The following is a 24,855-nucleotide window of genomic DNA, read 5'->3' as shown; positions in this document are numbered from 1 at the left end:
ACCTAGGCTTTGTTGTATCATTCTCGTTGCCTCTAGTGAGTTAATAATATTATAAGAGTTGTACTTTTGTACAACAATATTTGTACGTTCCGACGAGTTTTGCTGTATATAATATTTTTAGATGAGAGGTCGGATTTTGAAAAAAATACTTAGACATTTATTGATTATTATGGTGGCACAGATGTCAGTAAATTTTTGAATATCGTTAGCATGCACGGTGTGCGAATATATGATTGACCTCGATATTAGCCTAACATGTGTATATACACAGGGCTGCCTGCTTCTGACAAAATGAACTATTATTATTATTATGTAACCTAATGACTAAATCACACATAAGAAAATTAAGAAATGACGACGTTTCGGCCCGTCCTGGACTTGATAATGGAAACGTCGCAGTTTCTTAAAATTCTGATGTGTGGTTTGGCCATCATATTTTCAGCCACGTTATTTCTGCTGGGTGATGATGGACTTGAGGTAGTTTGCAAAGGTTGAACCCCAAGCACAGATACCATAAGTAAGATAGGGATAGATAAATGCATAATAGAGTGAGAGGAGAGCAGAGTAGGGTACATAATATCTGATCTTAGAGAGTATACCAACTGTTTTAGAAACCTTTTTAGTTATGTGTTGAATGTAGGTGCTGAAGTTGAGTCTCTTGTCTAGGTATAAGCCAAGGAACTTTCCGTCATTTTTATTGCTAATGTTTACATTATCCATCTGAAGCTGAATTACATTTGTTGATTTGCTTCCAAATAAGATGTAATAAGTCTTTTCTATATTTAGTGTGAGTTTGTTGGTTGACATCCATAAGTGGACTTTTTTTTTTAATTCATTGTTCACAACATTATTTAAGATGAGTGGGATGGGGTCAGAGAAGATGAGAGTAGTATCAATAGCAAACAAAATAGGTTTAAGCATGTTAGAGACATTAGGCAGATCACTGATGTATATAAGAAACAGGAGGGTGTCCTAGGATGCTGCCCTGTATCACCCCTACGGTTAGTGGTAGAGTAGGAGAGGTTATATCATTGATGGCTACATATTGGTGTCTGTCACTAAGATAGGATCGGATAAAGTTCAGGGCAAGGCCACGGATTCCATAATGTTGGAGTTTAAGTAAGAGGTAGTATGGTTAACAGTATCAAAAACCTTTCTCAGGTCAATGAAGAGTCCAATCGGAAACTCACTTCTGTCAAGGGCTGAGTAGATTAAGTCAAGCAGACTAACAATTGCATCAGTGGTACTCTTTTTTGGGAACGGAAGCCAAACTGACAGGGACTTAGTATTTTGAATTTTACGAGATTGGAGTAGAGCTGTTTGTAAATAATTTTTTCAAATATTTTTGATAATAAAGGTAGATTTTATATGGGGTCTGTAATTATTTATGTCTGCCGTGTTACCTCCTTCGTGAACTGGCGTTACTCTTGCTTTTTTAAGGATATCAGGGAAGGTATGACACTAGAGATTTATTGAACAGCAAAGCTATGGTGGTGCAAGGGCATGGGAGGCGCTCTTGTATACCATCGATGGTATTTCACTAATGTTCCCAGCTTTGGATTTTAGTGAGTAAATGATGGACACAACATCTGAAGGGCTGATTGGTGAGAGGAGAAGAGAGTTTGGATAGCTACCTGAGAGATATGTGGAAACATGTGTCTGGGTCTGTGGGATATTTCGGGCAGGGTTAGCACCAATCGATGAAAAGAAGCTATTAAATTTAGTTGCTGTTTCAAGGTCTGTTGCAGGTGTAGAACCATCCTTGGAGATTTTTATCTTGTTATGTGAATGTTGTTTAGCTCCTAGGATGTTAGAGATGGCTCTTCATGTGCTTTTCATGTTGCCTTTTGCTTCTTTGAATTTATTCTCATAATAGGAATGCTTTGCTCTTCTTATTATACTGGTAAGCACTAACGCGTACCTCTTAACTACTTCCTTTGCAACTAGGCCAATCCTAAGTTTTTTCTCATATTCATGTTTCCTGTTGATTGCATTGAGTATGTCATTAGTGAGCCAGGGATTATCTAATCTTTTGCCAGTTACTTGCTTGGTGAGGAGAGGACAATAAGTATTGTAAAGGCTTAGAATTTTGGAAAGAAAGAGGCTAGTTAAGGAATTTATATCCTGTGTATTATTAAATTCAGATTCCCAGTTTATATTGAGGAGAGCATTTGTGAGATTGTCTATTGATACTTCACTATTTAACCTAAAGGTAATTTTCTTGTTAGCTGGTGGTGTTATGGCCATGTTCGCTACAAGGAAGGTAGGATAGTGGTCAGTTGTTCTGTCAGTGATAATACCAGATGTGAGGGGAGCTGTTATGTTGGTCCATAGGTGATCCAAGGTAGTAGCGGATGTTTGAGTGAATCGGGTGGATTACGGGGGATGAGCATACAGGAATTCATGCCGTCAAGGAAATTGTCGACTTGAGGGCCATTTTGTCGCCCTAGGTCAATATTGAAGTCACCCCCTCCCCAGAACTAGGTCAATATTGAAGTCACCCCCTCCCCAGAACTAGGTCAATATTGAAGTCACCCCCTCCCCAGAACTAGGTCAATATTGAAGTCACCCCCTCCCCAGAACTATGTGATTTTTGTCGAGGTTGTTGTTTAGCTGCATTCACAGATAACTTGAGGAATCTTATCATAAACAACAACAACATTTTATTTATTGTCTTTATTGTGGGGTGCACAATAAAATAAATATAATGTGGTTTATGATAAGATTCCTCAAGTTATCTGTGAATGCAGCTATGTTAGTATTGGGAAATCTATAAATGGCTCCAATAGTCAAGGGGGGTTTTAAGGGATTTAATTTAAAATTGAACAAAAGTAAATTCACAGTAGTCATCTCTATCACTAATGACACTGTTGCATGTGAAGGTATCTTGGTAGTATATAGGTGTGTCACCTCCTTTTTAATAAAAAGTAGGTGTAGTAGGTGTAAAAAGTAAAAATAAATAAAAGTAGGCGAACCTGTAAATAGAAGTAAATGCGTAATAAGTGTTAACTACTATAAGTTCCTTAAGAAGAGGAACTTATAGTACATGAAACCCCCTTGTAATATTGCGTATAAATAAAATATTTCCATTACTATTGAATTTAGGAGACATTCCTTTATGTTGTTGTTGTTGATTTAGGGGCGACGACGATCGTGGGATCGGCTGCGCCCCGGCACACCCGTTAGGGTGAATCACGAAGCCAGGAAAGGTGAAACGCCAAGCCAAATCGCAAAACGAGTGACGCCAATCACTAGAAACTAATATGCCATACGGCAAATAAACGCACAGACGGGCAGATGATTGGGGAGTCCCAGGAGTCCCTCAGGGTGACAAGCACCGGCCCCGCCCCACACAGAGAACACCAGGTAGCAAAACCAAAACTCGGCCCCCAACTAAAACGCAAAAGTCATCCAGTGTCCTCCGGCAGAGCAGAAGCCTGCCGCCCACCACGACTGAGGGCACACCAGGAGCCCACCAAGACCCACCAACCCCCGGCACCTCTCGGCCAAGCCGGCCCCCGAACCCCTTCACCCCGCCGGGAGAACTAGCCACAATACGTCAGAAAAAATCTATCAACAATCCTGTGAACCAAGGCGATATGTGCGCCAGGCGTCGTACAATCGGACCGCTGAAAAGCGATGCCAAACGGGAGTAGCAAAGCGAAAACAAGATTGTGATCAGGCGGCTCCCAGGCGAAGGAGCGGTGTCCCAGACGTCCGCTCGGCTTCAAGATTGAACCAGGAGTCCGACATTGCTTTACGAGCCCCTCTGTGCGGTGATAGAGGGGAAACGCACACTATTTATTTATTTGAATACAAGAAGGTACATTGGGTTTATGAGAGTACATAGCATTGATGTTTTTACATTCTTGTAAAGCCATTAATACGCACAGCGTTTCGGGCACTATATTCATAGCTTCTGCTTTCCCGTTATAATCCGAGGAGCTTAAGGAACTCAACTGCCTGTGACAACTTTGTACCCTGTATATGTAACCAACGTTGTAACCCAATTTGTAGAATAAAGTTTTGAAAATAAAATAAATACAAGCACAACGGAGGTGGTAGAAGACAAAAGGAGCGTACTTGGGAACCCGACAATTTAGCTAGGCCTTCGAGAAACCGCCGTCAAGTTCAAGTTCAAGTTCAAGTATGTTTATTGAGACAAGAAAAAAATACATCTCAAAGGGATAGAGTAGCTTAGGCTATTTCTACCCCCCTCTACTTCAAGTCCCTCAAGGGGCGCACAAATTCAGTGAGTACAGATACACAAATCACAATACAACATTTAACATTGCATATTAATATAGTAAGTGTTACAATCATTGGGGCAAAATTCTTGTAGTTCCTAAGTATTCTGTCTATCATATCATTATCACACATCCAAACAATTTGAAGTGGTACACTACTTATTTCCTTATTTCTATGGTTATCCATAATTTGACACTTTAATACATAATGGTCTTCCAAGTTCAAGCTAGTAGGTTTATTGAGACAAGTTAAAAAAACAAACAAAAAAAAAATCAAAGATTAGCTTAGGCTATTTCTACCCCTTCCCATACTTCAAGTCCCTCAAGGGGCGCACAAATTCAGTGAGTACAAATACAAGAATCCCATGTAACATATCAGGTTAATATAGTACTATCTAAGAGTATAATAGTGTACATCCACCGCACTAGATTTTAACCCATTAACGCTCCAAGATAATATTCTCACTCTACTTTCATCCATGATTTAATAAAACTACCTTTGCCCTGTCTGTCACATTCCATGAGATACGAGATTTTCTCAGACAGACTCTCCCAACACTGTAACATTTCTGCTTTCTCCTCATTTGCACAACAGCTACTAGCATCAAAGGTGATCTTATTCATATCTAATTTCTTTCTTATTTCTCTATACCGTTTTACTTTAACCTTTGTTTCGACATTTGTCACTACAGAAGGTTGAACGCTAACACTACTAGAAAGTTCATTTTCCTGACTATCCTCTATCATCAATACGTCATGTTCTTCCTTACTTTCTTCAACGCACATTTCACGTCCTGTTTCACTTTCCACTTCACGTCCTATTTCACTTTCCATTTCACGTCCTGTTTGACTTTCCATTTCACGTCCTATTTCACTTTCCATTTCACGTCCTGTTTGACTTTCCATTTCACGTCCTGTTTCACTTTCCATTTCACGTCCTGTTTCACTTTCCATTTCACGTCCTGTTTGGCTTTTCATTTCACGTCCTGTTTGGCTTTCCATTTCACGTCCTGTTTGGCTTTCCATTTCACGTCCTGTTTGGCTTTCCATTTCACGTCCTGTTTCACTTTCCATTTCACGTCCTGTTTCACTTTCCATTTCACGTCCTGTTTCACTTTCCACTTCACGTCCTGTTTCACCACCATCTTCACCCCGTCTACCCCCCATAGTTAATTTTTCTAATGCCTCAATCCTCTTTTCTAGTTTTTTTAGATATTCCAATATTTGAGTACCAACCTCAGAGTTCACTATATTGACCTGAACCTTGTTTCCACAAGGTTTAATTTTTTCAGCTGCATTTCCTACTTTCCCTAGGCTCGCCTTAATTGTCTCTGTTCCTTTCTCCCACACATTGTTCATAGGCGCTGTCATTGGCTTCCAACTGTTTCCTCCATGTTCCTGCTGCACAATCTTTCCTTCCTTCGAGGATACATCTATCCTGCTTGTAGCACCCGTCCTCGAGTCTCTCAGATGAGGCTTCATGCGACATAGATAGGAACCAGCATTGTGGCTTCCTCGACAATTGCAACAAGATGGGACGATTTTTTCACCGTTTTTAATCTTGACTCTACACTCTCGAGAGTCGTGTTTCTTACCACAGTACCGACACCTGGAGTCAAACTGGCATTTCCAAGCCATATGTCCCCAACGAGAACACTTCATGCATAATATGGGCTCCTCAATGTATTTTACAACTTTCCTGTAGCCTAGTCCTTGCACAAAAATTCTTTCTGGAGCCTCACCCTTTACCAAGGCAACAACCTGGCTTTGTTTTTCACCACGAACACTGTTCCTCTTTGCCCAAACAACACTATCATTGTTGAGCAATAGATAATCAGGATCCAAATAAGTTGGATACTTAAACACTATGACCTTGGTGTACATCATACCTTTTTCCGGAGTAACCATCACAATATTCTCAAACCCATCCTTCGTTAGGTGTTCCACGGCCTCCTCTGTCCCAACTGTTATATAGGGCCGGTGAAGACCCTCCTTGAATAGTGGTTCATATTCAAAAAACTCCTTAGCCAAACGAACCGTCCACTCCAGCTTTTGATGGAAATTCAGTTGACATGCTGTAGGGAACAACAGCCTCTTCCTTCCATTAGTCTGCATCTCCCGCGTCCTGCTGAGCATGTCTTCATTTTTTGGTCTCTTTGTTATTTCCTCCTCACTGTCTTCGTCTCGCTGTCTTTGAATATTTCTCCGTTTATATCTGTTTACTACTGCTTGATACGGCCTAGTATCATCCTGTCTGCCATCCCCACTGTCACACTCTCCAGGCCCAGTACAGGATCTTCCATCACCTAGGCAGACCGCCTCAGCCATTTCCTCGATACACAAAGGCACTGTATCACTGCAACAGTCGAGAACAAATTCACAACATCTAGCTGCAGCAGCCACGTGCAAACACGAAGATGCGGAGCAACACGTCCTCCTTGCATCATGCAGCGAAACCGCCGTCTTCCTGTCGAGCTCATTAGGCTACTATAGAGTCAGTGACTCTATAGTAGTCACTGACTACTATAGAGTAGTAGAAGATAAATTCAACATTACTACAGGGTGCTATTACTATTTTACACTATTATTTACATTTTTTTTTTACATTACATTACTATTACTACGGAATAGTTCTATTAGTCGAAATATAGAGGACGGATTAGTAGTGTACGAAATCCAAGTGTACGAAAAAGCGGTCCCTTGTTTACAGTGGCACTTGTGTGTGGAGGGAGCCGCCTGTCCTCAGGCGGGGGTGAACAATGTAGTTCATACGGTAACCTACACTAACAACCCTTATCTTCAACAACAACAACCATTACCGCTGGTCTTCGCCGTCTCCTGGGGGGGAGGGGGAAGTGAAGGCGGCGGCTGAGGGTGCTATAATGGACTTTACCGAGGCCTATGACGACACCAACACCTCGGTGGGCCTAGCTGCTCGTCTCGGGGACGCCAGGCTACTCAAGGTGAGTTTGAGGTTATTGAAGTTATTATGGCTCGGCACGTCTTAAGTGGTTGTGGCTTCAATCAGTGTGCAACCCCTGTGGCTTCAATCAGTGTGCAACCCCTGTGGCTTCACTCGGTGTGCAACCCCCTGTGGCTTCACATAGTGTGGAACCCCTGTGGCTTCACTCAGTGTGCAACCTCCCTGTGGTTCACTCGGTGTGAAACCCCCCCTGTGGTTCACTCAGTGTGCAACCTCCATGTGGTTCACTCGGTGTGCAACCCCCCTGTGGTTCACTTAGTGTGCAACCCCTATACTTTCAAATATACCTCTGTACTAAGTTCTTTGTATGCATACTTTTTGTGAATAAAATATGAATTTTATTTTTCACAGCAATTTTATGAATTCAATTATTATTATTATTATTATTTGTAAACCATATGCTTGCCCAATAATTGGGTACAGTATAGTGGATTATGTGTTGAATCGATTGGTCAAGTGTAGTTTGGCTAGGCCAGACACTGGTTTGGTGACCGGATATAAGTCACGTCACGTTGCACTCGGTGTGCAACCCCCCTGTGGTTCACTCGGTGTGAAACCCCCCCTGTGGTTCACTCAGTGTGCAACCTCCATGTGGTTCACTCGGTGTGCAACCCCCCTGTGGTTCACTTAGTGTGCAACCCCTATACTTTCAAATATACCTCTGTACTAAGTTCTTTGTATGCATACTTTTTGTGAATAAAATATGAATTTTATTTTTCACAGCAATTTTATGAATTCAATTATTATTATTATTATTATTTGTAAACCATATGCTTGCCCAATAATTGGGTACAGTATAGTGGATTATGTGTTGAATCGATTGGTCAAGTGTAGTTTGGCTAGGCCAGACACTGGTTTGGTGACCGGATATAAGTCACGTCTAACACAAGATGGATTTTAAAATCTACTTAACCTTTTATCTTATGGAATACAATAGAAACCAAGCTTAACACAGCCTAACCTAAGCTTACTCATCCTAAGATATACAGTACATGCTTCTGATAATTAAAAACTAGCTTTACCAAAATTCCATGATATGATTTGACCATCGGTGACAACACCGATTTGATTTGAGGTGACAACACCGACATCATCACCTGGTGCTGCTAAAATGTCCTGGGATATGGTCAAATCATACAGGTATTTCTGCAAAGCTCAAGATACCTGAGTTTACCTGATAGTCACTAACACTAGTGGCCTTGATGAGGACAGGAAGCTGGCAGATTGTCGAAGGTCTCCTCATTTTTCTTGAATGTCTAATTGTAAAAATTATATATATATATTGTCAGGCTGTGTTAGCATAGGTTGGGATAGGTTTGGTTGGATTAGGCAGGGTTAGGGTACATAAGGTTTGGTAAATTTTATAATTTGTTGACGAACTGTCTTGGGTACATAGTGACTAGTATCTGCTAACCTCGATAAGCATAACAGGCATTCCATTTTAACAATTGAAACCCCGCCTAAGGGCATGGGATCTGAATTTGCCTAAATTTACCTCAGTGAGGACAGGAAGCTGGCAGCTTGTCAAAGGCACTCACATTTGTCAATGATTTTATCTAGATGGATTTTGAAATTCAGCCATTTTGGTACATTATTTATGACTTCAGCGTGTAGGCGATTCCATGAGGTTTATAAAACCCATGGGTGAAAAAGCATCTGGTGAAAAAGCATCTTAAGAAGTGGTCTGCATCAATATCCTCCAGATTCTAACAACCGGTTGAGAGTGCCTATTATTAGGATACTTTGTCACCATTTGTACAGTAATTACTAATTAGTGACATGTGATGTGATGTGCCTCTTGGCTTCGGCTTTAGTTATCTTTCAAATTTACTGTTCAAATAAAAATGTGATGCATTACTCTACACGTTTTAGGAGCTGCTGCAAGCTGGTCGTCCCACTAATGGCCATGACAACCGAGGGTGGCGACCCCTGCATGAGGCGGCCGCTGGTGGTCATGTTGATTGTGTTCGTTTATTGCTTTTGGCAGGTAAGTGATACATCAAAACAATTTAAAATGTAATCATAGTTTCTTTGAACAGAGAAAGTAGTTTCTCTCATGGACTTCTTTTTCTGTGTTGGTATAATAATCATTTTGGATACAGTCCATAATCCAGTGGAATTTTCCTGTGTGTAATTACCTAAGTGTAGTTACAGGATGAGAGCTAAGCTTGTGGTATCTTGTCTTCCCCGTACTCTCTGTCATATACGGTACAGTAATGCTTTGAAACCACTAACAGTTTCGGTCTCCACCATCTTTTCATTTAACTTGTTCCAACTATCTACCACTGTTTGCAAAAATGAATTTTCTTCTATTTCTTTGGCAGTTTTGTTTAGTTAGTTTAAATCTATAACCTTTTGTTCTTGAAGTTCCAGGTCTCAGGAATTCTTCCCTATTAATTTTGTTGATTCCCGTTACTATTTTGTCCCATTACTCTTTTAGTGACCATATCTCCTTTTTCTTCTATCTTCTAGTTTTGGCATATTTAATGCCTCCACGTACCTCTTGTCTTTCAGTTCCGGGAGCCATCTAGTTACATGTGTTTGCATCTTTATCAGTTTGTTGTACTTCTTAAAATATGTACATGATACAACCGCTGCATATTCCAGCTTTGGTCTCACAAAGGTTGTGAACAATTTCTTCAGTATTTTTTAAGGAAGGATGATGAAAAGGAATCTACAGGCGAAGCAGATGTTGTAGATGGCAGGGTAAGGGAAGCTGACCAGGAATCCCAGACAAGACCTAGTGAAGTCCAAACCTGAGATGAAACCAACCAGGGCTTTCTCCAGATTACCAGTAACTTGAAACAGACAAGCTTGGAAAGGACCAGCTTCCTTGCTTGCAGACACGTGAACTGGCTGGGAACCCAAACCAGCTAGTCTTGACATAAGCCAAGAAACGAATCCCCCAAAAGATGTAGCCAGGTCACAACCATCTGTGCTAACTTGGTAAAGATATAAGTAGCCAGATTCAAGCGAACAAGGAGACCCCCTCCCCCCAAAAAAGTAAAAAGCATGACTACAAAAATTCCCAACCAGTCCCCTGAACCTCAGATGAAACGAGATATTTCAATAGGTATCCTGGAGATTCAGGGACACCTTTCAGGAACCTGCCTGCAAAACTAGGCATATCAGAGTCAAGTAATCGTACAAAAGGTCTGAATATCTGCAGGTGGATATGTGGGCCTGTGGGCCACTCCGTGCAACAGCGTGTTGGACTAAGCTCTCACAAGCCTGGCCTTGGGCCAGGCTTGGGAGGAGTAGAAGAACTCTTAGAACCCCCATCAAGGGTCAACCAAGGTAATGCAGTGAGTATGCTGCTGCACTGGACAGTCTTTTGCTAAATATACCTGAGGGCCATTCCAGCAAGTTTCTCTCTGAATCACATCTATGAATTTATGAAGAGGAGGATTGACTTATAAAACATTAAATATTTTCAGATGATGTGGATGTTGATGCCCTATCACATGATGGTACAAGTGCCCTTCGGTTAGCATGTAAGCCACAGCCCTGCTACTGCGAAGTAGTGAAGTTGCTGCTTAGTGCGGGTGCTGATGCCAACATGAAAGGGGGAGATAACTGGGCATTGCCACTGCCCACAGGTGTGTTTTCAAGAGTTCTATTGAATTAATAATATGTTGCATATAACTGCTCTTGAATTAATATATTAAAGATCAAATTAGAAAGAAAATACAGTACTGTAATACAGTCAAAATACAGCACTGTAATACTTGTTTTCATATCTTTGCTACTCTTCAGCAAAGGTGTTGCTTTTGTCCACTTGATCATACTGTTTTATTTATTTTATCAAGGGTAATATTTTCCTGTGTCAATTGATTACCTTTGTTCTCATGATCTTCCAATATATTTATTAGGTTCATGATATTAAAAATATAATGGTATGTATGTATATACTGATTTCCCTCAGATTATGAGGTGTGTTTTATGGATTCTTTTCATTATAAAAAAGTAAAAGGGTCTCTTATATTTTTAAAAATATATTTTTTTTCTGTGCTTAAAAATTGATTACATTGTGTACTTCAGCTGTTGCAAACGAGAATTTGGTCACAGTTCGGTATCTGCTGGATGGAGGAGCTGACCCCAATCGTGAAGACTACGACTCCGGTGTGCCACTTCATGTTGCTGCTTCGAAGGTTTGTGATTGTTGTTTTCAGTGATACTGTTACTTGCTCAGCATACTTTCAGTACTTTAACATTTTGAGACCAAAAACCCTTGGTAGTTGGCCATTTGAATGGCACTTGAACATATACATGGGTCAGTTTCCCAATAGCTGTTGTTCAGTGCACACCCCCCACTAAAATCCTCTGTAAAATTTCTTGTGTTTCCTTCGATATCTTTGTACTCATTGGCATAAATTAGTCACAATGGCGCCTAACTAGGTTAGTGATAAGAGCCAAACAAAAAGAAAATGAAATAGAACAGTTAGAGATGGAAGAAAGAACTCTTGGCAAAATCTGAAAGTGGTGCCTGGGTGTTTGTTCTTACTACTGTGTTTGGTATGCTTGTACAGTGGCGCCTCGATTCATGAGTTTAATCCGTTTCGGCACCGAGCTTGTCATGTGGAAAACTCGTCTTGTGAAACATCAACAAAACTGTCGTCGGAGGTATCCGAGAACCAGGGGGAATGCTCATTAATCGAGGGAAAGCTTGTCAGTCGAGACACATTTTCAGCGAGTGACTCGCTCGTTACTTGAAATGCGCGTAATGCCGCTCGTCACTCGAGGTTCCACTGTATTCTTGTAAGAAAAGCATCCTTTGATCTTCAAGAGGGAAATGGAAAAAACAGAAAAAGAACCCCAGAAGCACAATTTCTTGAAGTTTTATGAATGGGGGACTCCCCTGCAAGTCCATAATGGGAGTCCCCCCCCCCCTTTTTATGGATGGGGGACTCTCTTCTCGCTCATTCCCTTCCTCACCACCTTCCACATACACCATCAGTTCTCCTAAGTACAGGTCAAGTGAGAATAAATTTGCATGTACAGTATTTAATTTATTTATTTTGTTATATATTTTCTGGGGGAGTTCTGTCGGCTCCCCGGAGCTATCCAGGCTGAATGGATATGTATAACTTTCTGGCATCAGTCAATATGCTTGGAGTTCTTGCCTACCTGTGTTACAATGCCTGCGGGTTGTGGCCTTCCGTTCATCCGTTCTTGCCCTCCTGGTTCCTTTTCTTGCAACGGCTTGCGACGGGTAGCTAGGATTCCGGTCCTGACTACGGCTTTTCTTGTTCCATTTTCTGGACGTACATTTTTGTTTTTCTGCGTTACATGTCTGGCGTTGTTCTCCTCATGTATACCTCGGAGACGCGTGTGTCGTTCTTCCCAGCTGGAGCTGGTTGCGCTGCTCCTTTGGGTTGTGGGGTCGCTGTTTTTCGCTTCGCGTCTCATGCTTTAGTTCGTGGTGCTCATTTTCCTCATTGATCTCTACCTGTGACCTGGCTCTTTGGTGTTTGGCCTTGTTGGTCTTTCAGGGATCCTGGGGAAGGAGGGGGGAAATTCCTCCCGGACAGTGTGTGTGTCTGCTCGCCCGGGTTGGTTCCTTTCCGTTTCGCCGGGATTGGGTTCCTAGTTTCCTGGCGGCCGTTCCTTCTGGTTCTTTGTCGGCCTTGGTTGGGGGCGCTGTTTTTCTCGGTTTCCAATCCTGAGGGTCTTCCTGCGGCTCCGCCTCTTTTTGCGGATCGGTCCAGCTCTGTACGAGGCTGGTTCGTTCTTCCCCTCAAGTCTTCGCGTCTCGGGTTTTTGTCTCGAGTGTCTCGTCGCTTGTGTGGGCACTGGTGACTTCGTTGTTGGTCTCCCAACTGTGTCCTTCGTCTCGGCGGCAGTGTGTAGTTTCCTCGCGGTCCTTCCGGTTTCCTATCACTGCGAAGGGTTCTACGGTCTCTGATAAGGTTGTCTTGTCTTTCCTTTTGGGATTGTTCCGAGACCGTCGTCTGGTGCCGTGTTCTGTCGCCTCGTCTTGGGTGGCGCTGGTGGGGGGCGTTCCAGCTTGCATTCCGTGTTGCTGTTCCTTCTGTTCTGTTCCCCTTGCTGTCTTGGGTGTTGTTCTGGGGCTCCCGCTTCCCCCTCCCAGGGAGGGGAGAGGAGGGGGGGGTTGCACAGACGGTGGTGCGGCGACGTGATGACGTCATGCTAGTTTGATAATTTTGTTTAGGGAGTTCTGTTCACTTGTTCAGCTTTTGGTATCAATATTTTCACCAGAATAGGGGTTTGTTTTGGGGCACCTACCTTTCTGGGTGCCTATCCCAGTCGATGGCAGACACAAAATGCTCCCAACTAGGTGGTTTCTATAGGCCATTGCTCCTCGTGCCTCTCTGAGGGGGGGGCCAGGTTCTGGCTCGTGGTCCCCGGTAGGCAAGAATTCCAAGCACTTTGACTCATGCCAGAAAGTTGTACATATCCATTCAGCCTGGATAGCTCCAGGGAGCCTCCGAGACTCGCCCCAGAAAATGGCGTTTCATTACATTCAAAGCTGATTTTTTGCTCAAGGGTAGGGTGGCAATTTTTAAGATAGTTGCACTTCATTGGTTAATGTCCATTAATCTTCTTTCCCATTGGCAAAATTCATCATCTTCTGCATATAATTTATAATAATATACCTTCTTCATTACTCAGGGCTTATTGGACATTGTTGAGTTGCTTTTGGAGAAAGGTGCAGATGTAAACAAGTTTGACGACTCTCAGCGGACAGCTTTACACGTGCTCACATACAATCAGAATAAAGATGTAAATGCCCTAAAAGTTCTTGAGCTGCTTTTGGAAAAAGGCAGTAATGTAAATGCAAGGTAATTAATTTTATCTTTAATTGTAGGTTATTTGTGGAGAAGTCTGACTCCTAATAAATAAATTTTAACATACTAAACAATATAAGTCTCGGGTTAGAGCCATGGATGGCACTTATCTGAAACAAGACTGCTTTTATGGTGATTGTCGGTTTCCTTTGAGATAAATATGCCGTAATCTAATTTAATATCTCTCCCTTTACTATGCACCTTGACTTTCTTAATCCACCTCTCGTGAGGGACAGCATCAAAGGCTTTACTAAACTCTAAATACTTGTATATAATGTTGCAATCTTTTCCATCATTGACTTTCAAATTTGCTAGAAAAGAATGAGAGTAGATTTGTTAAACATGGATGTCCTGAGTAAACTCGTGCTATGTGAAATCTTTATTATGTACTCTCATTTGTCTTTAACATTTATTGTAGAAAAATTGCTTAAATTGGAAAACTAATTGATTGATGTAAAGTAGTCCATGTTATTTCAGGACTTGAGTATCATAGCAGATACAAATTTTTAAATACCCAACAATTAATGTATTTTGTACTATCCTTCTTTTAGAATGCAGGACGGCACAACACCACTCATGCTGGCTGTTCAGAGCAATTGGAAGGAAGGGGTAAACAAGCTGCTAGAGCTTGGTGCTGATGTAAATATAATGAAAAATGACGGTGTGTTGGCACTACATTTTGCCATTGAATTTTGTGTGGATTACAGTGAACAGCAGTTGTGCAGTTTTAGGTTAGTTCTACCTTTTGTCTAGAATTAAATTAATTTTTTTCCCCTTCCTTGTAGATTTGCTTAGCAATACTGGAAATATTTTTTGAATTGGAATGTAGTACTGTATCTGTATTCTAATTTATATTTTAACAGCATTGAAAGGATTTGTTTAAAATACTCATTCACTTTTTGATTGAAGTAATAAGTAACTTAAATAAAATTTAAACTACGTACCTGTGGGCACTCGAAATGTCTGCCATAGTAGAAACCAGAATTGAGGACATCCTTCACATGCTGCCTTTTCTTGTCTAACCTTAAAATATTTATTTCGAGTGGAAACAAAATTAAAAAGTTAAAAAACAAACAAAAAAGTTTGGAATTACAGATTTAAAATATGTTGCTTTTGTGGAGTTTTAGCCTGAAAGTAAGTCTCTGCAATATTACTTTTTGAAAATTTTCATCAACCAAAGTACTGTATATGGATGTGCCAATCAAAATGTACTTCATTTTGATACATCTGGTAAATGCCTGCCTAGATATTAAGTGTTGGCTATCGACACGGGGGATGACAGAGTTCTCCAAGAATTGTGTTCAACGATGACAAAAGGCAACATGTCCACAAAGAAGGTGCTCAGCCAAATGGGAAGAAATTTAAATTTGTTACATTTCATCATGACTAACACTTGATTGTGACAATATTGTAAGATTTGTATTGAATTTACCAACACCTTCTAAGTGAGCCTTCATGCTGGATGGTTTATCCATGCTTCCCATACAGTTGACTTAACCTTGTCTCTCTGCTGCTTGTCATCAAGGTACTCCTGAAGGTCATCTGACTGTTTTATTTTTTTGTGGAGCTCCAACTCCTTGTCCTTAACCTTGCAACTGCTCATCATAACAAGGGCGGTTTCATTAATATGCACACCACAACCAGCGTTGTTTTAGGCCTATCATAAAATTAGGCCTATCATAAAATTTAAAACCCCCATACACACACACACAAGGGGCTCACATTTGCTTCCTCAGGCCTCCAGTAACCGTCCTCCCATCTTGAAAAAAAGTCCCAAGTCTCTTGCTTTCCTTCAAGGGCCTTAATAAGCAGATTTAGGGCCATGTCTGGCACATTATCCAGTGTTAGAATGTGCAGGGCAGCCATACTAGGAGCCATTGAACTTTAACAATAGTGTGATTGCCATGCATATATATTTACAGGGAAAATGTGTGCTATGTGCAGTTGTAAGATTTAAGCTTATTTAGGCATTCTGTGTATACAATAATATTTATATACAGTGTATACTGTAGTTTTGACAAGTAGGATATTAAGGTAAATGGAAATATTTGTTTACCCGTTGTAATATTTCTCTTATATATTACGTATATCTTGCTAAATTTGCAGTGAATAAGTACTATTATCAGTTATAATTTGTAACCAAATTATTGTTGCAGTGAAGAAGAGAGAGAGACCAGTGCTGACCGAGGGTGCAGCGATCTTTTAGAAAAGCTCCTCGGGCTCACCTCCATGGAGCTTCTTGTTCCCAAGTCAACAGAAACTCTCAAGTATAGCCTCTACCACTTGGCTGTAGAGTGGAATAGGTACAGTAATTGTGTCCTCTGGTTGTGGTGTGGGAGAGATACTGTATGCTTATTTTTTGTGTGACTGGGAATAGAGATGCCTAACTTTAGTATACAGTTATGGCAACTCTCTCTTAATGTTATGTTGGATAGGTAACACTCCATATAGTGAGCTTTGTGGAATAGGTTTACGTGGTTTTTGAACAGATACACTATCACTCACAACTGTCAATAATCCTACATCTTATACTCCAAAGGTATAAAGTAAATAATTACAAATGATATCAGTAGGGGATAGCATGCTGGGATCAGTCAGCTTCACCACTCATATGAACACTTAGAGAGAGGGAGGTGGGAAAGTAAGCAGGCAAATAGTCAAAAGTCATGTTAAGTGGATTGAGCATCACTAGCCTTAGGATAACATATTTAATTCATTGCCTAGTTCTGTTTTGTTTTCCGTGCTAAACCAGTATTGCTAGACAGTACGTACTTGGAAAGGGGTACAAGGACTCGAGGAAGGAATGCAGAAGATGAGTCACAATAATGGGCCTGAAGATATGAGGACCAAACCACCCATCAGAAGATGAAAAAACGACGTTTCGGTCCGTCCTGGACCATTATCAAGTTATGTTGACAACACGCGACTTGATAATGACTGGTCATCACAATGAAGGAATGGTGCCAATCCACTTGGACCATCAGGGATTGAATACCAGCCCTACAAAAAAGTTGAAAGTGGATGAACCACACTATTAACCTGAAATCACCTGTATACCGTATACTCGCACTACTGGTCTAATATTTTATGGAATATTGATGTACTGATGAATATTTTATGGTAGGAAATCTATTAGAAGACTCAAAATTGCTACAAGATGATTTAGATGAACTTAAAATGGAGAAATTACAGTGGATCTTTTGTGAGGCCAGTAAGGTATGATGTTGAATCGGGATTTGATGCCATGTTTGACAGCTTTCAATCCTGCGATTGTTAACCCATGGGAGAGTTAACTCGCACTCCAATTACTATTCTTATTTCTTTCCTGCTTCATTAATATTTAGTTCCATAATAATAAGAGTAAATAGTAAAATTCTGTTTATTTACACAAATATTTGTGTAAATGAATCCTAAAATTATGAGGCATCATATACATTAGTTACAGCAACAAGTGCATACAAGTGCAGTTGTTGATCACTGTGACAAAATCATTGATGTAACAGAAGGACATCAAAATGCAGCAGTTATATAAATAATTTGTGCATAGGTATTTTAATAATTGTTTCCCCATGTAATATTGCCCATAACATGAGGTCTAGAGGAACAAGAGATGAATATTACAATTATAAAAGATTGCAAAGTGTAATTGTAAATACATTAAAACTCAGTCTGAGATTTCTCTGATTGTGTATAAGACAGAAAGGACTTGGCCTTTTTTTATGCAAAATATATTACAGTATTTACAGGTTTTACTGTATGTACTTATGTACAGGTTTACTGTATGTACAGGTTTACTGTATGTACAGGTTTACAGTATTTTGTAAGAACAATTTTCTTGAATGCATAGGTGAGATGTCAATTGTTTTGATAGCCACTCTCAGGTGGTTAACAGTTATGTAAAAAGTTATTTATTTGAGGTGAGCATTAATCAAGATATAATTCATCAGGTTCAACAGCTTGAGGACTCTGGTAGAGGCTGGAGTGCCACCGGACAGGTTCCTACAGGAGTGTAGCAATGCTGCACTTGATGAAGTTGATGTCAATCTCTTTCGTCAGGTTAGCTACCTCTTAATTTGTAATCTAGTATGGTGTAATATACTTGTCTGAGCAGAGCATCCATCCTAGCAATACAACAAAATTGGAAAATTTCATTTGATGATTGGTAAACTTAAATTGGTTACATCCTTTTGGTACTTTTGGGCTGAATTTGTTATTTTCTGGGGAAGTCCCGTCGACTCCTCGGAGCTATCCAGACGGATACAGTATTGCTAATGTCAGACTTTGGCATCAGTCATGTGTGTATGGAGTTCTTTAGGCCTACCGGGGACCACGAGCCAGAACCTGGCCCTCCTCAGAGAGGCACGAGGAGCACTGGCCTATAGAAACCCCATGTCGTTGGAAGCTTTCTGTCTGCCATTGACCGGGTCAATCACCCATAAAGGTAAGCATCCCAAAACAAACCCCTATTCTGGTTAAGAAATTGCTACTGAGAGCTGAACTAGTGGACAAAACTCCCAAAATAAAAACGCGCTAACGAGCATGACGTCGCCACGTCACTGCACTGCCTGGGGCTCCCTGGAAGCCCCAAGGCTGCCTGGTTTGGTTGTTGTGCCTGGGGCATGGGGGTGTTGGTCGCTTCAGTTTTGTTTCCGTCCACGCCCCCTTGTCTTTTCCCTGTTGTGGTTGAGTCTGTCCCCCCCCCCCTTCCCCTCCCCACCCTTCCTCCCTGCATCCGGATCTGCACTGTCTGTGGGTTCAGGGTCGGGACGGGGTCTCAATGGTCTTGAAACTCGGATGGTCTCGGGGATTTCCCCCTTCTGGGATAGCGATGGAGGCATTCGAGCCTGTTCCTCCAGCCGTGACGTATGGGTCTACCAGTCGGCTCCCTTCCTTAGTATTTCTCTGGCTGCCCCGGCTTTTTCTTGTGAGGCTGGGGCTTTGGGGGTACAGCTCAGTCCCGGGTCCTGCCATGGAGGTTCCCGGGACTGGGGAGGGGCTGACTTGGGGGCCTTGGGTCCCGTTGGACCCCGCCTGGCTTTTTCTACCCTTTGGGCAAGGCTTGCAGTTACGGGGAGTGGGGCTTTTCCTTTCCCCCTCTGCGTACGAGTAGTTGGGCGTCGACCCCTCCCTGGGTTCGGTTCCTTGTCCCTTCGGGTCTGTCGGTTCCGTCCTGTCGGTGAGTACTCTTCTCCATTTTCTCGCCCTTCTTCTCTGGGACATGGATTCTCCGTCATGTCGAGGTCATGTTCTCCTCGTATCAGCATCCTGCATGACTTTTGGTCTCGGGTGCGACTGTGCCTTTTTGAGCCTTTGTGATTTTGTGTTTGCTTCTGTAGGATCTCGAAGGTTCGGGAAGGTCTTCTATACTTCCCGTGTTATTGGAACGTCTGTCGTCTTCCTGTGAGGCTTACCTCCAGTCCTTTCTTGGACTCGTTGGTCCTCTTTCGTGCTTCTTCTTAGTTTTCGGTAATATCTCATTCTTTTGTACTTAAATTTTCTCTCCATGCTCTGTCTCGGCATTGATAATGTTCCTTATATACTCCAAGTTGATGCCCTCCCCGCCGGGCGGGTTGTGTGGTCGGACCTTATGCGTCCTGCGCATGCGCCGTGGGAGTTTTTGTTTATGGACGGTGTACACAAGTGTTGGTGTCCCACATACTTTTTCTCTCAGGTGATTCGCCGCTCTCGCTCCTCTTATCTCTCCAGTCTGAGAGATACTGGGGGTGTTCTGGATTACTACTATATGGGGGACGCCTAGTTCTTTTCTCTGCATATGGATGTGTGGCGCCGCATCCGTCTCTACCATACTCTTCTCCTGCACCTGCGGCTCTGGCCTTATTCCATTAGCAATGCTCCTGGAATATTCTCGGCTACGATGTGTCGTGACACGATAGTGCCTATACTCTGCAGGTGAGCTTATGCAGTCTGGCGTCTTTCAGCCAAGTGCTGGTTTGTGGTTTTTGGATGAGTGTTGGGGATTGGTTGTGGCGTTTTGTTTGACTCGTTGTGTGCTTCTTCCCGTGACCTTCCTTGTCTGTCTGTGTTGTTCGTTACACGGTGGGGCACGGCCCCATTTTTTTGGGGTCATTCTTTAGTCTTTCCGTGCCTGGGTCCTTTATTGCCTCATGACTCGTTCCTTGACCATCGTGCAGTGCCTAGCTGAGTCCTTCCGTTTGCATTGGATTCTCTGTGTAGTGGGTCATGTCCATTTCGTTCCCGATTGCTGCCTGTCTTCTTCGTTTCTCATTTTGCTTCTACATACTTAGTCAAAGCACAAGCAGCTAGGAATGTCTTTCTGGTCTTTTTCTTGCGTTTTCTGTTTTTCAAATTCTCTACTACACATTGGTGTTTTTTCGTATGTGCTTCTTGGCTCTACTCATGTTCATGCTAGGTTGGTCTTTGTCCATGTTCAATTCCCTGCTTTTGACCCGCCCCTGTGTTCGGTTATGGTCCTGAATTTTCATCTTCTCCTTGTTTGGTACTTCCAGCATCTGGGTTGCCCTGTATGCTGGAGGATGTGGCTTCCATTCTTCCTCTCCTGCCCCTGCAGTTTCTTTTGTTGGGCCTGGAGGTGCTGGGTTTCAGGCCCTGGCTCCGGCCTTTTTCTTTGTGTTCTCTTCGGGCGGTGCATTTTTGTTTTCGTGCTGTTCACCTCCTGGTTAGTTCTCCTAATGCCTTCCTCGGCATCGCGTGCTTCGTTCTGCCCTGCTGGGGTTGCGTTCGCCGCTCCTGCAGGATGCGGCGTCCCTGTTTTTCGCTTTACATTTCGGCTCGTGGTGCTCGCTTCCTCGTTGGCCTAGGCCTGGGCCCTGGTTTTTTGTAACATAATTGTCCTTGCTGTTTGCGGCGTCTGCAGTTCGGCATTTTAGTTGGCACCTTCTAGTTGTCATTCATTGTCGGACTTGTTGGTCCTTCTGGGGTCCCAGGGAGTTCCTCCCGGATGGTGCGTGTCTGCTCGCAGGGTTGGTTCTTTCCCAGCTTGCCGGGTTTGGGTTCCTGGTTTCCTGGCTTACCCTGCCAGTTGGCGCGTTCCTGATCTCGGGGGGTCACTTCTCATGAGTCTCGCGTTGGAACCACAGTGTCTCCGATCACCTGACAAGCTCGCTAGCATTGGGAAGTTTTTTGTACGGCAGACGTTCCATCTCGTTTCTTGCCAGCTTGGGTTTCCGGCTCTGCTTGCTCGGTGTTCGCACCCAAGGTTTTCCTGCGGCTCCGCCTCTTCCCATTCTTGGTCGGCCTTTGGTGGGGCTGGTTTGGTTCTGCCTCAAGACTCTCACCATCTGTTAGGGTTCAGGTGGCTTCGTTGATGGTGTTCCACCTGCGTGCTTCGTTTCGGCAGCGGTGTAGTTTTTTTCGCGGTCCTTCCTTTTTCTTTTTGTCCCTTCATAGGTTTGTTACATTTTGTTGGCGTCGTCTTGTCCTTCTCTTGTGGAGATTCCGGGCTGTCATCTTGCCACATACTGTTGCCTTGTCTTGTGCGGCACTGGCGTAGCCCCTCTGGGTTGCTTCGGTTTTGGTGTTCCCTCTGTACTAATTTGCGAACTGCCTCTGGCGTGGTTTACCTCCGGCCTGCTCTTGCGCCGCTTGAGCCGTCTGGGTTTTTGGATTGGGTGCTCTTTTCTCTTCTCGGTTTGTTGTGGCCCCTTTCGGTTCTGGATTGTTTTCAGAGCTCTTTTTCTTGTTGGCGTTGACCTCTAGGGGTCGGGTCGAGGTGCTTCGTGCTCTCTTCTGGCAAGGCAGAGTTTATTTCACCTGATGGGCCTGTTCACCTAGCAGTAAATAGGTACATAAGATTACACAGCTGCTACGGGCTGCTTATTGGAGATTTGTATGTGTGTGTGTGCGTGTACAGAGATTCATACTCCTACTGGGTAATCCAGGCAGGTATGTGGACCATGCATTAAAAAATACTTAAGCTCTGATTTTATGCACTTCCACGATGAATAATATGCCCATGAGAAAGTAGGAGATGATGTTTTGGCTATGGGAAAAAGTAATTCCTAACATAATTTTTGTATACAATTCTTTGTAGGTACCTCTGGTGCTACATTTGGGAACAAGAGTTGATACCCCACTTGGTTTTCTCCTTTCCAAGCCATTAACAAGAGAGAGAGTGGACACAGCAAAGTTTATGATCGACAGAGGTTGGTAGTAATGGTAGTCAAAGTTTAACAATTGAGTTGCCTTTTTTTTTTTTTTTTTTTTTTTTTTTTTTTTTTTTTTTTTTTTTTTTTTTCTTTCTTTCTTTCTTTCTTTCTTTCTTTCTTTCTTACACAGGCCTGTGTGATAATCTACTATGGATTGTCTTTTTATTAAATTTCTTTCATTCTCCCTCCTTTCCCTGTGGACTGACTTTCTCAAATGTTCAGTATTGTAAAATATTCATGGCTTAGGATTATCGCATAATACCTGTAGTGAAAAGAAATGAAATTTGGATAGTATACATTTGGAATTGTATCAGTTCAGAAAGTTAACCACCAGCCTAGAGTAGAAGGAGTAGAAGTAGTTGGGGAGTAGAAGAACTCCCAGAACCCCATCAACCAGGTTAACCAGGTATCAACCATGGTGGAAACATTGTATTTCACAGATAACTTGACACCCATCTCTCAAGTGTGTACTGAAACCTTGGAACATGGTAATTGAATCACAAGGAGGCTAAGACAGACTAAACCAGAATCTCTTCTAGAATTACTACTTTATCATCCAATATACAACATGTTGATACATAGACAGGATGGCTGATGGCTAGAATATGCATAGACAATTTTTTTTCATGCCCGATGTTATTTTTCTGTGTGGAGCCCCTTTGATTCCCTGGAGCTGTCAGACTGATATGCGATATATTAGTTTGGGGCATCAGTCAATTGGAGTTCAGCCTACCGGGGACCACAAGCCAGAACCTGGCCCCCTCAGAGAGGCAAAGTGAGCAATGGCCTTTGGAAATCTCCCTATATTTGGGGGTATTCCATGTCTGCCATCGACTGGGGTTAGCACCCATAAAGGTAAGCATAACAATACAGATCCCACATGGTAAGAAAATTGCAACCGAAGACCGAACAGAGAGGTTAAACTCTCCCAACCTAAAACACAAGCAAACGTCACACCCCACCGCCACGCCGCTTGTCCGAGGGGGAGAGCCCCAGACTCTCCACGCTGGCTTCTCAACACCTCCAGTTTGTTGGCTGATGCGATCTGGGGTGGTCGTTGACTCTGGCCTCAGATTCTTGGCAGTTGTGTACCTTAGTGGTCTACTCACCTAGTTGTGCTTGCAGGGGTTGAGCTTTGGCTCTTTGGTCCCGAAGTGTTCCCCCTGTGTGTTCTGCTGTTTGTGGTGCGGCAGCCAGGAGAAATTTGAGAGTACTGTACTGTGGTTGCATACGCTTAGGGCTATCTTCCCTATGTGCCGTGTAGGTACTATCCTTGAGTTCTAGCTTCTCTTCCATAGAGCTTTCGGGAAACACTTCCATAGGGGTCTTTGCTGCTTGGTAATTACACCGCTCTTGGGGCCAGCTGGGGTTTTCATGGCCTTTGTTAGGCCTTGGGGTAGGAGGTGGTATCGTTTGCTGGTGGGGCGCAATGTACTGCGCAGGTTGCCTACCTACACGGCGGCAAGTTTCTGTTCCTTCTGGGGACGTAGTACTTTTGCGGGGTTTTATTTTCTTTGTTTTCCTTGCCTGGAGGGGGGGGTCTGCCTTGTTCGGCTATTGGTCCACTTCTGTTATTTTGGTGGCCCTCTTTGGCCTCCCCGGTGGAGGCGGAAATAAATGGGCAGAGTTTCTTTCACTCTGATGCTCCTGTTCACCTAGCAGTAAATAGGTACCGGGGAGTTAGACAGCTGCTACGGCCTGTTTACTAGGGGTGTGTAACAAAAAGGAGGCCTAGTTGAGGTCCGGGCCGCAGGGACGCTAAGCCCCGAAATCATCTCGAGATAACCTCTTAAGATAATCTCCTCTAGGCCCTCGTGATTGCATACGTTGCAAGGGTTCAGCTTTAGCAGTTTTCCCTTGTTAGTTTGGGCCTAACTGGTTTTGCAGTACCTTACCTGGGCTTCCTGTAGCAGTCAGCCTACAAGCCCTGGAAATCCCCATTGGTACTCATTTGACCAATGGATGCGTCTTTTGAGTTCAAAAAACTCAAACTTTTGAGCTTTGGTAAGGCTGCTCTGTGACCATGTCTCAGGATGACAGTTACCTGTTTTGCCTCTGTCATGCTGCCTGCTGGGTCAATGATTTGGCAATTCTTTTCGCCATTTTCTGTCTCTACTGTACATTGGTTGTCTTCTATTTCTGATTGGGTTGTCTTGTATTTTCTTTCTTGGCTTTTTCAGGACCGTCATTTGATGCCTAATACTGTCACCTCATGTCGTGCAGCGCTGGCAGAGCCTGTTCCATAAGCTTTCTCATGCTTTGTTTCACCTCCGGCCTGCTCATGCGCTGCCTGAGCCGTCCTGGTCCTTGGACAGGGTGCTTCCTTTTTTCTCTTCTCGGCTTGTGGTGGCCCATTCGGTTCAAGATTGTTTTTCCAAGGCTCTTTTTCTGTTGGCATTGGCCTCTGGGGGTTGAGTTGGTGAGCTTCATGCTCTCCTCTGGCTTTGGTTTCTACTCCTTCATACCTGGTGGTTAGTTCGTTCAGTTGCAGCTGTCTCCATCTTTTCTGGCGAAGAAGATGGCAGCTTTCAGGGGCCCTTGGGTCATTGATGATTGGTAAGGCGGGGGTGCATCATGTGTTGTGTCCGGTTGCAGCTCTTCGGTGTTATTTGCGTGCCTCGGCTTCGGTGGCCTGGGACGTGCTTTGAGTTGATCCAGTTTCCATCGTT

At 43.0% G+C, this 24,855-nt stretch overlaps 1 protein-coding gene across 1 annotated transcript in view; it reads left to right on the top strand.

The window, feature by feature from the left end:
- The first annotated feature begins 6,934 nt into the window (after positions 1-6,934).
- Positions 6,935-24,855, top strand: part of LOC123757227 (ankyrin repeat and SOCS box protein 14) — a 32,061-nt gene continuing 14,140 nt past the window's right edge. The window contains exons 1-9 of the mRNA XM_045740718.2: positions 6,935-7,210; positions 9,103-9,217; positions 10,668-10,829; positions 11,272-11,381; positions 13,864-14,033; positions 14,591-14,770; positions 16,196-16,342; positions 17,987-18,095; positions 22,072-22,183. Coding sequence (XP_045596674.2) covers positions 7,130-7,210; positions 9,103-9,217; positions 10,668-10,829; positions 11,272-11,381; positions 13,864-14,033; positions 14,591-14,770; positions 16,196-16,342; positions 17,987-18,095; positions 22,072-22,183 — 1,186 coding nt within the window. The 5' untranslated portion in view covers positions 6,935-7,129. The remainder of the gene's footprint in view (positions 7,211-9,102; positions 9,218-10,667; positions 10,830-11,271; positions 11,382-13,863; positions 14,034-14,590; positions 14,771-16,195; positions 16,343-17,986; positions 18,096-22,071; positions 22,184-24,855) is intronic.

The sequence above is a fragment of the Procambarus clarkii genome, chromosome 13 (genome assembly GCF_040958095.1).
Source record: "Procambarus clarkii isolate CNS0578487 chromosome 13, FALCON_Pclarkii_2.0, whole genome shotgun sequence".
Lineage (NCBI taxonomy): Eukaryota > Metazoa > Arthropoda > Malacostraca > Decapoda > Cambaridae > Procambarus > Procambarus clarkii.
The sequence above is the reverse complement of the archived record's forward strand: the minus strand, read 5'-3'. Positions and strand labels throughout refer to the sequence as shown.